Source organism: Cinclus cinclus, chromosome 30, assembly GCF_963662255.1.
Source record: "Cinclus cinclus chromosome 30, bCinCin1.1, whole genome shotgun sequence".
Lineage (NCBI taxonomy): Eukaryota > Metazoa > Chordata > Aves > Passeriformes > Cinclidae > Cinclus > Cinclus cinclus.
In genome coordinates, this window is record NC_085075.1 from 1,349,441 (window position 1) to 1,365,180 (window position 15,740).

At 55.3% G+C, this 15,740-nt stretch overlaps 1 protein-coding gene across 4 annotated transcripts; it reads left to right on the forward strand.

The window, feature by feature from the left end:
• The first annotated feature begins 254 nt into the window (after nt 1–254).
• On the forward strand, nt 255–11,639 carry TFCP2 (transcription factor CP2). Of its 4 annotated transcripts, none has more exons than XM_062510951.1 (15): nt 255–460; nt 2,545–2,696; nt 3,233–3,309; nt 3,518–3,623; nt 3,688–3,794; nt 4,112–4,264; nt 5,270–5,380; nt 6,062–6,150; nt 7,072–7,124; nt 7,660–7,782; nt 8,813–8,903; nt 9,500–9,606; nt 10,478–10,620; nt 11,110–11,161; nt 11,267–11,639. In XM_062510951.1, the coding sequence occupies exons 1-15, from the start codon at nt 339–341 to the stop codon at nt 11,302–11,304; spliced, it is 1,524 nt and encodes a 507-aa protein (XP_062366935.1). In that variant the 5' UTR covers nt 255–338; the 3' UTR covers nt 11,305–11,639. The 4 variants fall into 4 exon arrangements, with proteins under 4 accessions (XP_062366935.1, XP_062366936.1, XP_062366937.1 ...); XM_062510952.1 differs by having other exon boundaries at nt 7,072–7,120; nt 7,689–7,782; XM_062510953.1 differs by having other exon boundaries at nt 7,075–7,120; nt 7,689–7,782.
• The last annotated feature ends 4,101 nt before the right edge of the window (nt 11,640–15,740 follow it).

Sequence of the window (15,740 nt, forward strand, 5' to 3'; positions counted from 1 at the left end):
TAGGAGCCCCTGGGTTGGGGGTGACTTTGAGGAACCCCGTTTTTGTGGTGACACTGAAGACCTTGTTTTGGGGTGAGGCCCCCTGGTTTTGGGGGTACCCCTGCAAACCCCTTTTTGGAGTGGCCCCAACGACCCCCGTGTTTGCAGGTGCCCCAAACCCCCACTTTTGTCGTGTCCCCAAGACACCCCCATTTTTGAGTAGCCCCTGAGCCCCCATTTTTGGGGTGTCCCCAAGGCCCCCAGTTTTTGGAGTGAGCACAACAACCCCGTTTTCTTGGGGGTGACCGTGACGACCCCCGTTTTTGGGGGTGACCCGTTTTTGGGGTGCCCCGGGGGCCATGGCGTGGGCACTGAAGCTGCCGCTGGCGGATGAGGTGATCGAGTCGGGGCTGGTGCAGGATTTCGACGCCAGCCTGTCGGGGATCGGGCAGGAGCTCGGCGCTGGCGCCTACAGCATGAGGTACCGGGGATCCTAAAACTGACAGGGCACCCCAAAACTTCCATACCGGGGAACGCGGGAGCCGTGTGGGGTGTGGGGGGCCCTGAAATGAGCTGGAGGTTGAAGGCGTTGGGCAGCACCTGCAGCAGGAGGGGACCCCAGAATCTCCAGAAGCACCCTGAAATCTCCATGGGCCCCCAAAATCCCCAAGGGAAACCGCAAAATCTCCAGGGGTCCCCAGAATCCTGGCAGTTCCCTAGGCTCTCCATGAGGGATCTCAAATCCCTGGTGGGGTCTCCAAAACCTCCAGGGGTCCCCAGAATCTCTGGTGGGACTCCAAAACCTTGTGAGGTCCCCAGAATCTCTGGGAGGGATCCCAAAATCTCTGGGCATCCCCAAAATTGCAGGGGTGCCAGGGGCTTGGGGAACCCCAAAATGTGCCAAGGTTGGTGCAACAAGGGGGAAATGGGGGCGTTGGGATTGGAGCTGGAATGGAGTTGGGAAGGAGTAGGGATGGAGTAGGGGGAGACATAGTTGGAATTGTGGCTGAAGTAAAGCACAGAGTATGTTTGGAGCGGGGATGGATTTGGGATGCAGTAGGGGTGGATTTGGGATGCAGTAGGGGTGGATTTGGGATTCAGTTGGGATGGATTTGGGATGCAGTAGGGATGGATTTGGGATGCAGTAGGGGTGGATTTGGGATGCAGTTGGGATGGATTTGGGATGCAGTAGGGATGGATTTGGGATGGAGTAGGGGTGGATTTGGGATGCAGTAGGGATGGATTTGGGATTCAGTTGGGATGGAGCTGGGATGCAGTAGGGATGGATTTGGGATTCAGTTAAGATGGAGCTGGGATGCAGTAGGGATGGATTTGGGATGGAGTAGGGGTGGATTTGGGATGCAGTAGGGGTGGATTTGGGATTCAGTTGGGATGGAGCTGGGATGCAGTAGGGGTGGATTTGGGATGCAGTAGGGATGGATTTGGGATTCAGTTGGGATGGATTTGGGATGCAGTAGGGATGGATTTGGGATGCAGTAGGGATGGATTTGGGATTCAGTTGGGATGGATTTGGGATGCAGTAGGGATGGATTTGGGATGCAGTAGGGATGGATTTGGGATTCAGTTGGGCTGGAGCTGTGGTGCAGTAGGGATGGATTTGGGATTCAGTTGGGCTGGAGCTGTGGTGCAGTAGGGATGGATTTGGGATTCAGTTGGGATGGATTTGGGATGCAGTAGGGATGGATTTGGGATTCAGTTGGGATGGATTTGGGATGCAGTAGGGATGGATTTGGGATTCAGTTGGGATGGATTTGGGATGCAGTAGGGATGGATTTGGGATGCAGTAGGGATGGATTTGGGATTCAGTTGGGCTGGAGCTGTGGTGCAGTAGGGATGGATTTGGGATTCAGTTGGGCTGGAGCTGTGGTGCAGTAGGGATTGATTTGGGCTGGAGCTGGGATGCAGTAGGGATGGATTTGGGATTCAGTAGGGATGGATTTGGGATTCAGTTGGGCTGGAGCTGTGGTGCAGTAGGGATTGATTTGGGATGGAGCTGGGATGCAGTAGGGATGGATTTGGGGTGCAGTTGAGCAGGAGCTGTGGTTGGAGTAGGGAAGGAGCAGGGGTGAAGTTACATTTGGAATTGTGGATGGAGTCAAGATTAGGAGTGCTGACAGGTGTACCCCACGTGCTTACAGGTATGCCCCAGGTGTACAGGTGTGCCCCAGGTACTTACAGGTATGCCCCAGGTGTAGAGGTGCACCCCAGGTGTTTACAGGTGTACCCCACGTGCTTACAGGTGTATCTCAGATGTACAGGTGTACCCCAGGTGTACAGGTATGCCCCAGGTGCTTACAGGTGTACCCCAGGTGTACAGGTGTGCCCCAGGTGTTTACAGGTGTATTCAGATGGCCACAGGTGCATTTCAGGTGAGTGGGGGGCACCTGAGGACAGATGCTCAGGGCACACCTGGCCTCAGGCAGGGTCCAGAAGCAGAGCCAGGTTTCTGGTGGGGCTCTTCCCCCAGGTGAGAATGAAGGCATCCCTGACTCTGTTCCCCAGCCCTTGGCTCACCTGTCTCAGGTGACTCTCCTGTCTCCGCAGCGATGTCCTGGCTCTGCCCATCTTCAAGCAGGAGGAGTCCAGTTTGCCGCCGGAGAACCAGGACAAGCTGCTGCCCTTCCAGTACGTCCTGTGCGCCGCCACCTCCCCCGCGGTCAAACTGCACGATGAGACCCTCACCTACCTCAACCAAGGTGAGCCCACACGTGTCCTGCACAGGTACCTCCAGGAACCACCTGAACAGGAAGGTTCCGCCTGTGGAAGTCTCTTCCCAGAGGAAATTGCCAATTTCTGGGGCTTTCCTGTTGGGAAATGGGAAGTGGCAGTGCCTTCACCTGGCTGTGGTCTGCCCAGGTGCAGCATGAGTCACCTGGGGGGATCACCAGGGTAAGGTGTGGGAAGGTGGTAACAGATGTGTGCAGAGGATCACAGGTGTGCACAGGGTGGTTCCAGATGTGTGTAAGATGTATGTGTACAGGTGTATCTGTACGTGCGTGTGTAAGGTGTATCTGTACGGGTGTGTGTAAGGTGTATGTGTACAGGTGTGTGTAAGGTGTATGTGTACAGGTCAGTGCTGGACAGCTCTGCAGGATGGGAGTTACAAATTCAGGCTGTACCTGCTGCTTTCAGGTACAGCTGGAAGCTCTGGGTTGGTGGGATCCTAAGTGAACGAGGAGCTCAGGTGACAGGTACAGGAGACAGAAAGCCTCAGGTGCTCTCCTGCCCCCAGGTCAATCCTACGAGATCCGGATGTTGGACAACAGGAAACTGGGGGAGCTGCCCGAGATCAACGGGAAGCTGGTCAAGGTGAGCAGAGAGCACAGGTACAACCCTACACACCTGGCCAGGTGTGCCCATCCCAGCCAGATGCTTTCCAGGGCCCTGCAGCTGAGTGGGGGATATACCTGTTTGTGGGGGGAGGGTGGCTCCCTTTGCTCCTTTTTGGCACAGGGAAGGTCTGCACACCTGGCCAGGTGTGGCAGGGCAGCTCCAGGTGACATTTCCCCATCCTCAGAGCATCTTCCGGGTGGTTTTCCATGACCGGCGGCTGCAGTACACAGAGCACCAGCAGCTGGAGGGCTGGAGGTGGAACAGACCTGGGGACAGGATCCTGGACATAGGTGAGTCTCACCTGGCTGGGGCAGGTGGGGGTTCCCAGGTGGGCCTCACCTGTTCCTCCCACAGATATCCCAATGTCTGTGGGGATCATCGACCCCCGCGCAAACCCGACCCAGCTCAACACGGTGGAGTTCCTATGGGACCCGGCCAAGAGAACTTCAGTCTTCATCCAGGTAGGGGACAGGTGGGCAGTGTCCCATATCCAGGTGAGGGACAGGTGGGCAGTGTCCCACATCCAGGTGAGGGACAGGGGGCTCTGTCCCACATCCAGGTGAGGGACAGGTGGGCAGTGTCCCACATCCAGGTGAGGGACAGGGGGCTCTGTCCCACATCCAGGTGAGGACAGGTGGGCTCTGCCCCACATCCAGGCGGGGGACAGGTGATCCCAGGTGCTTCCCCACGGTTCCTGGCTCTGCTTCAGGCTGTGCCTATCATGTGGGCAGTGCCCAGGCTGGTAGTGGTGCCCCACAGGACGCTCACCTGTCCCCAGGTGCACTGCATCAGCACAGAGTTCACGCTGCGCAAGCACGGCGGCGAGAAGGGCGTTCCCTTCCGCGTGCAGATCGACACCTTCAGGGAGAACGAGAGCGGCGAGTACACAGAGCACCTGCACTCTGCCAGCTGCCAGATCAAGGTGTTCAAGGTACCTGTGAGCCCCTCCCACCTGCACTCACCTGGGAGTCTGTCCTAGTTCTTACTGGGGGCTGCTGGTGCCTCTGGAACCTCCCAGCCTCAGCCTGGTGGTGCAGGTGATGGGCGGGTGTGGTCACACCTCAGCATGCCCGTGACTCCACCTGTGATCACTCTACAATTTCACCTTGGCTCCTCTTTTCTCACCTGTTCATCTTAGGGGTGGTCAGTGGGGTTTGGGGTCCTGCTCTGCCCTCCCCTGGTCCACCTGGGCCAAATTCCTTCACCTGTGAGTGCAGATACAGCCAAATTTAAGGGAATTTCTTCAGGGATCTGCAAGGAGGAACACCTGGATACCTGTGAAGGTTCCACATCAGTGCTTGCCATGGGATTAGAGTGAAATCCCCCCAATTCTGGGTGGAGAAGGGGCCCAGGTATTCAAGGTGTGATGAAGTCAAGGCCAACCCTGTGATATCGTGTCCAGGTGCAAAATCCCATCTCCTACCCTGATGATGGGGAAGACACAGCTCAGGTGTATTCAGGGACATACAGGTGTGTGCAGAGTAGTAACAGGTGTGTGCAGAGAGGTAGCAGGTGCACTCAGGAGTTTACAGGTGTACTCAGGGGGTTACAGGTGTATTCGGGTTACACGTGTATTCAGAGGATTACAGGTGTACTCAGAAGATTACAGGTGTATTCAGGTGGTTACAGGTGTTTTCAGAAGATTACAGGTGTCTTTAGGTGGTTACAGGTGTACTCAGGGGGTTACAGGTGTATTCAGGTGGTTACAGGTGTATTCAGAAGATTACAGGTGTCTTTAGGTGGTTACAGGCGTACTCCGGGGGTTACAGGTGTATTCAGGTGGCCACAACCCCTGTCCCTGCCGAGGCCCTCAGGACAAGTTTCTCCCAGAACTGCTCCTTTTCCTTCTGTCAAGCACCAAGAGGGCTGAGTCACCTGTGAAACCAGGGTCACCTGTGTGTTTCCCACACACCTGTCCTGGCCTATCCCTTCCCAGCCCAAAGGAGCCGACCGGAAGCAGAAGACAGATCGGGAGAAGATGGAGAAGCGAACGCCCCACGAGAAGGAGAAGTACCAGCCCTCGTACGAGACCACCATCCTCACTGAGGTGAGCTCACCTGGCTGCCAGGGAGGAGGGCTGTACACTGGGAGAGCTTTGCTCCAGGTGTTCATACCTGCCTGGGGGCAGAGAAGGTGTTTTTGTACCTGTAAAAGGGCTTTGGGGACATTACTGACCTGAGCTGGGCAGGTGTGTGCAGGGCCAGGTGTGTGGGGTTGAAGGTGTGTGTGTCAGGCATGAGCAGGTGTGTGCAGCTGTGTGTGTGTAGTGTAGGTGTGTCCAGCTGTGTGCAGGTGTGCAATCCCAGGTGTGTGCGTGGTTTCAGGTGTATGCAGTGCAGCTGTGTGCAGGTACAGTCCAGATGTGTGCAGGTGTGTGTGTGCAGGCACAGCCCCAGGTGTGTGCATGGCTGCAGGGGTGTGTGTGCAGGTACAGTCCAGGGGTGTGTGTGCAGGTGTTTGCAGGGCTGCAGGTGTGTGTCTGCAGGTGTGCCCAGGTGTGTGCATGGTTGTAGGTGTGTATGTGGAGGTGTGCCGAGGTGTGTGTGCCCAGGTGTGCGCCCAGGTGTGTGTGCAGGTGTTCCCAGGTGTGTGCCCAGGTGTCCCCAGATGTGTGTGCAGGTGTGTTCCCAGGTGTGTGCCCAGGTGTGTGTGCAGGTATGTGAAGGTGTGCCCAGGTGTGTGTGCAGGTGTGCCCAGGTACACCTGTGCTCACCTGCTGTGCCCACAGTGCTCGCCCTGGCCCGAGGTCACCTACGTGCCCAGCGCGCCCTCGCCCGGCTTCAACAGTGCCCACAGCGGCTTCTCCCTGGGGGATGGGTGAGTGCAACTGGAACTGGGACTGGGGAACTGGAACTGGGACTGGGGGAACTGGGACTGGGACTGGGACTGGGACTGGGGGAACTGGGACTGGGACTGGGGAAACTGGGGTGCACTGGAACTAGGACTGAGGGGAATGGGACTGGGATGAATGGGACTGGGGACATTGTGGGGACTGGGAGCACTGGGGCTGGGAGGACTAGGACTGGGACTGGGGGCACTGGCACTGGGGACACTGAGGGGACTGGGACTGGAGGGACTGAGACTGGGACTGGGGGGAATGGGGGCACTGGGACTAGGACTGGGACTGGGGGGACTGGAACTGGAACAAATGGGATTGGAGGGACTGGGGACACTTGGGCATTGGGACTGTGGGGCCTGGGCTCAGAGCAGGGAGGGTACCGGTGCCATCCCAGTGACACCCAGTACCGTCCCAATGCAATCCATGTGACAGCAGTGCCATCCCAGTATCACCCCAGTGCCATCCCAGTGACCCCAGTGCCAACCCAGTGCCATCCCAGCAACCCCAGTAATGACCCAGTGCCATCCCAGTGACCCCAGTATTACCCCAGTGCCATCCAGTGGCAGTGTCACCAGTGTCCCACTGGGAGAGTGACCCCAGTGTCCCAGTGACAGGATCCCCAGTATTGTCCCAGTGACTCCAGTACACTGTGGACAGGTATCCCAGTACCCAGTGATCCCACTGTCCAGTTCCAGTGTCCCTAGTGCCCCCAGTGCCTCCGGTATCCCCAGTACCCCAGTGACGCGTGTCCCTCTGTCCGCAGTGTCCCCAGTGCCCCCAACACCCCCCTGTCCCCAGTATCCCCAGTGTCCCCAGTATCCCCAGTGCTCCAAGTGCCCCAGTGCCCCTAGTGGCCCTTTGTCCCCAGTATCCCAGTGATCGTGTTCCTGTGTCCCCAGCAGTGGGTCCCCGAGCCACCAGCCCGACCCCCCTGCACCCCTGACTGACGTGAGTACCTGCCCAATACACCTGGGGGGGTTCCCAGGGAAACATTTGGGTCACCTGCACACACCTGGAAGGTCACGACCCTTCTGTGCCCGCCTGGGGGGATTCACACCTGTGCTGACCTCCCCTGAGCTCACCTGAGCCTCAGTGGAGACACTTCCACCTCACCTGGAAACATCTCCAGGTCATCACCTCATCCCACCTGGGGGGATTCACACCTGTGCTGACCTCCCCTGAGCTCACCTGAGCCTCAGTGGAGACACTTCCACCTCACCTGGAAACATCTCCAGGTCATCACCTCATCCCACCTGGGGGGATTCACACCTGTGCTGACCTCCCCTGAGTTCACCTGAGCCTCAGTGGAGACACTTCCACCTCACCTGGAAACATCTCCAGGTCACCTCTGAGCTCATCACCTCATCCCACCTGCTCAGGGGTTCATTTCACACCTGTGCTGACCTCCCCCCCCACCTCCCCCTCCAAGCTCACCTGTGCCCCTACCCAAGTGCAAACACTTGCACCTCCCTCACCTGGCCAGCCAGGTCACCTGGCAGCACCTGTGTCCCCCCAGACGCTGCTGCCCACCTGGAGCCCGCAGGAGGCGCAGCAGTGGCTGCACCGCAACCGCTTCTCCACCTTCTCACGGCTCTTCAGGAACTTCTCAGGTGAGTTCTGCCCCTCACCTGGCCAGGTCACCACCTCTCACCTGGGCCAGGTCACCACCTCTCACCTGGCACAGGTAACACAGGAGGGGCTGATTTTAGGGGAAATGGAGCTGGAAATGGAAATTTTGGGAAAAGGAGGTGAAAATGGATGATCCGGGGACAACAAAGCTGAGAAATGGAGTTTGGGGGAAAAAGCTAATTTTGGGGAAAACCAGCTGAAAATGCCCATTTTGGGGAAAACAAATTTTAAAATGCCAGTTTTGGGGAAAACAGAGGTAGAAAATCTTGAATTCAGACAAAAACGGGCTGGCAAGTGCTGATTTTAAGGAAAATGAAACTGAAAAATGGCGATTTTGGGAGGAAACAAAAGGTGAAAAATGCTAATTTTGGGGAAAACAAAGATGAAAAATGCCAATTATGGCAAAATTAAGGTAAAAAACCCTGATTTTGTGGGAAACAGAGGTGAAAAATGCTGATTTGGTGTAAAGCAAACTCAGAAAATGGCAATTTGGGGAAAAACAAAGCAAAAAATTGCTGATCTGGGGGGAAAAAGCTGGAAAATGCCAAGTTTGGGATAACCAAGAAAAATGCTGTTGTAGGGGGGAAACGGGGGGAAAATGGTGAATTTGGGGAAAATTGGGCTGAAAATTGCTGATTTGGGGGAAAGTGAAAGTGAGGATTGGTGACTGGGGGGGGAGGGGTGAAGAGTGATGATTTTTGGGAAAACTGAGCGGGAAAACAGATTTGGAGAAAGCAAAGATGGAAAGTGGTGATTGTAGGGGGAAAAAAAAGTTTAAAAATGCTGAGTATGGGAAAACAAAGTCAAAAAATTATAACCTGGGGGAAAGCAAAGGTGGGAAAAGGCTGATTTTGGGGAAAACCAGGTGAAAAACACCAATTCTGGGCAGAGGGAGGAGAAATTTGGGTGAGTTTGGGATGGAATTTGGGTGAATTTGGGATGAGTTTGGGATGAATTTGGGATCAATTTGGGGTGAATTTGGGGTGAATTGGGGTGGATTTGGGGTTGCAGGAGCTGATTTGCTGAAGCTGACACGTGAGGACGTGATCCAGATCTGTGGCCCTGCTGATGGCATCCGGCTCTTCAATGCCCTCAAGGGCAGGTACGGGGCAGGGACTCACCTGGGAGGGGCTGGGACTCACCTGACCCTGCCTTTTCCCATCCAAGTCAGGAATTTAGAGGAACTTTGGGTGCGAGAGAGGAGTCAGGAATTAGGAATCAGGAATTATTTTACTTTGGGAGTCCAGGATTGGAGTCACAGGAACTCCTGTACTCCTGTTGATCCAGGAGCTATCCCCATCTGTGACCCACACAGGTGGAGTTACCTGCCCAGACAGTTCCCGAAACGGGGCTGTTGCTCACACTTTGCCCCAGGTTTAACACACCTGGAGCATTTTGGAAGACTGGGAGGGACAGAGAGTCCAGGTGGGAATGTCTGGGGAGCATCCCAGGTACCTGACCTGGACAGGGGAGGGTGTTCCAGGGGTAGGCAGGTGGGAATTCCTGTCCATGGCACCAGAGAGAGCTGAGCCAAGATCACCTGTCCCCACTGAGCCAGGGTCACCTGTCCCAAAGGCTACCCCTGGGGCTCAGCCAGGTGGGGACAGCCACAAGGGTTTTCCTCTGGGATGGGCTCTCTTGCTCCTCCTGAGGACACCTGGCAGGGGTGGAACCCCAGGTGACCCTCACCTGTCACAGGATGGTGCGGCCCCGCCTGACCATCTACGTGTGCCAGGAGTCCCAGCAGGTGAGGGACCCCCAGCATGAGCACGAGGACGGCGATGGCAGCGCTGGAACCTTCTTTGGTGAGGGGTCACACCTGGGGGAGCAGGGATCACATCTGGGAGGATTGGGAATCCAGGATCACACCTGGGGAACAGGGATCATACCTGGGGATCACACCTGGGGGAGCAGGGATCACACCTGGGGGGGCTCAGCAAACAGGGATATGCTGGCAGCCATTTCCAGCAGAGTACCCACCCACAGGTGCTCAGTGTCCAATGGCCCCATCCTTCACCCCCTCCTGAGATCACCTGTGCTCTGACATGGGCTCCTCCCCCACCTGATCCCTCCTCACCTGTGCCTTGACCTGTGTCCCCAGGTGTGAGCACAGAGCTCACCTGGGCTCTCTGTACACCTGGGGGTCCTGCTCACTCCCCTCAGGCCAAGGTGCCAAAAAATGCCCCAAGCCCAGATTTCCCTCTGTGCCACCTCACAGGTGTTGGCACCTCGCCTGTGCAAAGCCAGAATTGGGAACACCTGTGGGAATCCAAGTGCTTCCCTCAGTACATGGGGGATGGCTGGGTAGGAGCTCAGCATTCCCAATTCCCAGCATTCCCAATTCCCAGCATTCCCATTCCCAGCATTCTAAATTTCCAGCATTCCCAATTTCCAACATTCCCACCCTGCTTGGAGTGAACCTCACCTGGAACAGCCCAGGTGGGGCTGCTGAGGTGATCCTGGGAGATCTTTGGGCCACGTGTGTAAATCCTGCACAGGATACAGGTGACAGGCAAGGCCCTGTTCTGAGGCACAGCTGAGCACAGCCCTAGGGGTGTGGGGATACACCTGGGCAGGTGTGACGTTTGGAGGCACACCTGGACAGGTGGGGGCACACCTGGGCAGGTGAGAGGTATGGGCACACCTGTGCAGGTGCGAGGTGTGCTGTCCCCTCAGTGTACCACGCTGTGTACCTGGAGGAGCTGACGGCAGCCGAGCTCTCCGAGAAGCTGGCACAGCTTTTCCGTGTCCCCGCCCAGCAGATCCAGCAGATTTACAAACAGGGACCCACCGGCATCCACGTGCTGGTCAGCGACGAGGTAGTGCCCACCTGGCCACAGGCACACCTGGGAGAAACCTGGGAAGGAGGGAAGGGCTCCAGGAGGGATCCTCACACACCTGTGAAGGAGGGAAGGGCTCCAGGAGGGATCCCCACACACCTGGGGCACACCTGGGAAGGAGGGAAGGACTCCAGGAGGGATCCCCACACACCTGGGAAGGAGGGAAGGGCTCCAGGAGGGATCCCCACACACCTGGGGCACACCTGGGAAGGAGGGAAGGACTCCAGGAGGGATCCTCACACACCTGGGAAGGAGGGAAGGGCTCCAGGAGGGATCTCCTGGGAGTTTCACCTGGGGGAACACCAGGGATCACCTGGGCAGGTGTTGGAAAGGACCCAAGGAAGGAATAAAATCTTTTTGGCTGGTGCTTCCAAAGCTCCCACCTGAGCTCCCACCTGGGCACCTGCAGGCCTTTGGAACCCAAACCCTTCCCAGAAAGCCCTAAGTTGGTGTTTGGGGTTTTTTCAGATGATCCAGAACTTCCAGGATGAGTCCTGCTTCGTCCTGGACACCATGAAAGGTGTGTGAGTACCTGGGGCTCTGTGTTAGGGCCACACCTGGGTCAGATCTCCCCACCCCCCACCTTCCCTCACCTGTTGCGAGCTGACCTTGGCTTCCTTTGCAGCTGAAACCAACGACAGCTACCACATCATCCTGAAATAGGGGGCCACGTGAGGGACAGGTGAGGAGCACCTGCAGCCTCTCAGCACACCTGGACACCCTCCACTCCCAGCACAAGGACACAGCAGAGATCTGGGAACCCCCAGGTGTTGTTGGGAACCCCCAGGCGGCTCAAGCCGCCCTGAGCACCTGGAAATCCTCTAGAGAGCCCCCAGGTGTGCTTACCTGGCAGCCTCACCCCCAGGTGACTCCTGGCATGGACAGGATGCTCCACTGCTGGAGCTCTGAGGCACCAGGTGTTCACTTACCTGGGACAGGTGTTGCCTCCAGGTGTGTGCAGGTGTGAAGTGATCTCCTAAGGTCATCAAGAATTCCAGATCCAGATTTAATTATGGAAAATTGGAAGATAAAGGAATAACTTGGGGGTGGGAGAAGGAGGGGACATTGCTGCGTGTTTTGGGGAGAAAAGCAAAGATTTTGCTAATTCTGCTGAATGTGTGAAGTGATTGAAGTGGCTCCAGCAGGGTCCAGGTGAGGGACCTGCCCAGGTGTGGGAGGTGATCCCCAGATCCCTCAGACTTGGATGCTCCAGCCTCAGCCCGTTAGGTGTTTCTGGGGAAGAAAAAAAATGGGGAAAAAAGACAAACCAAGGATTTAATAAAGCCAGGGTGCGGTCCAGGTGAGGCAGGTCCTGGCTCAGGTGACAGTTGTGACTATCTGGCCAGTGCTGGGGGTCAGCATCACCTCAGGACTGAGTGGCACCTCCAAAATCACCCCAAACATCTCCCCAGAATCATCCCCAGGACCACACAAAAATCCCTCAAACCAAATAACCCCGAAAATTACCTCCAAATGAAGCCAAAATCACCTCCAAAAATCTGTCAAGTCGCCTCAAGATGGCCCCAAAATCACCTTGAAATATTTCTGAATCTTTCCCCAAATTACCCCATCACCACCCAAAATTACCTTAAATTCATCCACAAATTACCCCAAATCACCTGAAATTCCTCCACAAATCCCCCCAAATCCCCCATGCCCCAGGGAGTGGCAGAACTGGAGCACCCGGGGCTGATCCTGACTCAGGTGGGACACACCTGGAGGAGCAGGAGCATCGTCATTTGCATGTTGTGCCTGGGAATTCACCTGGAACAGTTGAGGGTAGGGGGACACGGGGGAGTCTTTGATCTTTTAATTTCCCTTTCATGAGTCAATAACTCTGAGATGGGGTCCTGAGTTCGGTGCCCCCTGCCCCAAGACCCCTGAACCACGCCCTAACCCAGGGGGACACAAAGGGCAGCAAGGAGGAGAGAATTTACTGGGAACAGCAACGAGATGGAAAACGGGAACAATGCTGAGAACAAACGGGACAGAAGGACCTGGGGGTCCTGGCCCTGCCCCTCGCAGCTGCTGCAGAAATTAACCCTGTCCTGGCCACAACCAGGACATTCCCACCCCTTACTGCGCACCACCCACTCATCCTTAATTCCACACCATCCCCTCATTCCTGACTCCACACTTTCCACCCATCCTTTATTTGACACCATCCCCTCAGTCCTTATCCCATTACCTTGCCCTCATCTTCTATCCCACACCATCCATGTCATGCCCTATTCCCACACACTCCAGCTTTATTTATCCCACATTTGCACACAAGCAGGAGTTCCATCTGCACGGTCCCTGCCTGTCCTAGATGTCAGTTGAGGTCAGTCAGTCCTGGCTGTCCATGTGTCTGTCCTGGATCTCTCCCAGGACACGAGGGCTGCTGTGCTGGTGGCTGCAGGCAGAGCTGCCAGCTGGCGGCTCTGGAGCAGCCCATCCTCATCCTCATCGTCCATGGGAGTCACGGCAAACGTTGGCAGTACCATCCACAGCCACCCTGACACAGTTCAACATTCCAGACTTCTCACCCGAAATCAAAGCCCCTTGAGGGACATTTGTGCTTCCCTGTCCTCTACATCTCCCACCAAGTGCATCCTGGTCCTTGAGCAGGAACAACCCCAGGGATGGGTTTGCGTTTGCTTGAGGCAGGACTGATTCAAACTTCTCTGACACCTTCACACACCACAGGGACTTCGTTCCCTTCTGCAGCACCTGGGGCTTGCTTGGGCAGGGTCAGTTCAGCTGCTGCAGCCTTGGCTGTTCATTGACCCTGTGACCTTCCCTAACTGCAGTTCCCAATGTCTGAGGGTCCTGTCAGCATGGAAACACACAATCACAGGATGATTATATGCAGGTGCTTTTACTGAAGAGCTCTGGGAGCCGGGCTGCAAACCCAAATCTGCCTCTGACATGGATTCGAGATGAACATGTTTTTATGCCCTTTTCATTATATAACTATATATTAATTCTTGAACCCATATTGTTCTGTTGTATACATTGACCTTATCCAAGCATGAATTCTTGTAATTTTCATCAGGTCCCCCAAACATCTTTTCTCATGATTCTTATTACAATTAAACAATAACTATATTCAACTTCCAAACAACCATTTACCATATGATAATTATGCAGGTGCAGTTTCACTTGATCTAATTCATTCCCAGGGCCTAGTTCCCATTCCCAGGCCTACCAGACCCAACCTTTATTACCATCCCCTGAATCTATACAATTCCCATGATTTTGGAAACATTTTAACCCTATGCTATCAGTCCCACACCACTGCCCCCAGTGTGGTTTTTCACAGCCCATTGCCCCATTCCCATGGCAGGTGCCTGACAAGGAATGTGACACCCCCACCCCATCCTGAGCTCATGGCCCAGGTGTTCACAAGGCCACGTTTGAAATGAGTCCCACTGTCCATCTCAGTTCTTTCAGCGCTGCCATGTCACCATGGGACTCATTTTCCAAGGCCAGGGTGGTGTCCAGGCAGTGGTGTGGGGCACAGGCTCCATCTCCAGCCATCCCCTGGTGCCTCCTCCCATTGCCAGCCCATGGCACTTGCCCTGGTGGCTCTGAGGGGCTGTGATGGCATCGCCCTGCCCGGCCTCCCTCTGAGCCTGAGATCCCTGCCCAGAGCACAGGGGTTTCACCCTCACTGACCCAGAGATCCCTGTCCAGAGCACAGGGGTTTCACCCTCACTGACCCAGAGATCCCTGCCCAGAGCACAGGGGTTTCACCCTCACTGACCCAGAGATCCCTGCCCAGAGCACAGGGGTTTCACCCTCACTGACCCAGAGATCCCTGTCCAGAGCACAGGGGTTTCACCCTCACTGACCCAGAGATCCCTGCCCAGAGCACAGGGGTTTCACCCTCACTGACCCAGAGATCCCTGCCCAGAGCACAGGGGTTTCAACCGCTGGCCCTGCTCCATTCACCTCACATTTCCCAGTTGTGGATGACTGGGCACAGCGTCCATGGCTTGTTCCATCCTTCCCTCACAAGCCCTTCAGGATGGTTCGTTCCTTCCCTGGTGACCTGAGGCATCCTGAGCATGCCGAGCTGGAGGTGACTGTCCCTTGTGTTGCCAGCCCAGATGTACCTGTCACACTTTGATCTTGGCAGCCCCATCCACTGCTCATTCTTGTGCTGCTCCTCATTAGCGTTGACTCTCAGGCACACTTTGATGGCTTTTCATGCTCAGCTTCTCCGCTCTGTGGATGTCTTGCCACACTTGGGCAGCTCCATGAGTTTCCCTCTGTGCTGCCAACTGACATTTCCCCATTGTGCCAGCCACTCTCACAGAGCGTTTGTTACCATGCACAAGTCGCTTCTCTTGCTCAGCAATACTCTCTTGGTTGGAAAGACAGGTGTCTGCTAAGAAAGGCAGGAGCCTCTCTTGAAATGGAAAATGTAAACCCCCCCTCCCTCCAAATTATTATTGTTTTGAAATTAAGGGGCTCTCAGCCAAAGAGATGGGAATAAGAGTTCATCACTAGGAAGAATTAAAATAGAAATGCAGTATTACAAAAAACAGACCCAAAACACTGACAGAGTCAGAATCCAACCTGACACCCCATCAGTCAGTCAGGGTGTTGGTAGCAATCCCATTAAATGGTGGCTGCCAATCCTGGAGTGATAGCTGTGGTTCTGTTGAAGCAGTGATGATGTGGAAAAGTTTGGTTCTCCTCTGTAATCCAGCATGAAAAGGCTGCTCTGATGTTCCAAATCTCAGATTTTACCTAGGTAGGAAATGCTTGGCTCCTCCCCCTGGGTGGAGCATCTCCCAATGGGATGATGGAATTTTATCAGCCATGCAGTGGGACTCAGTGGGCCATTAACAGGAGATATCTCCTGGAGGAAGGATGGGTTGTGGGAAAGGTAAAGAACATTGTCCCACCTGGTTTTTAAAAGCTGGCCCATTAACAGGAGATATTTCCCACAGAGATAAGGGGCACTGCCCCACTTGGTTTCACAGATGGTGATAGAATACAAACTTTTGGTCACATCCTGTATTGCAACCTAAGACAGAAATCCAAAGATGGCTTCCAGCTCTGCAACCTTCACTGGATCCCCCTTGTCCCTTGGTAGCTTTTGCAAC

Excerpts from the sequence above, each read along its gene's own strand:
- TFCP2 (XM_062510951.1), top strand. The coding sequence starts at position 339 with ATGGCGTGGGCACTGAAGCTGCCGCTGGCGGATGAGGTGATCGAGTCG. Across the intron at positions 7,783-8,812 it reads GCTCTTCAGGAACTTCTCAG|GAGCTGATTTGCTGAAGCTG; the intron begins GTGAGTTCTGCC and ends TTGGGGTTGCAG. Across the intron at positions 11,162-11,266 it reads CGTCCTGGACACCATGAAAG|CTGAAACCAACGACAGCTAC; the intron begins GTGTGTGAGTAC and ends CTTCCTTTGCAG.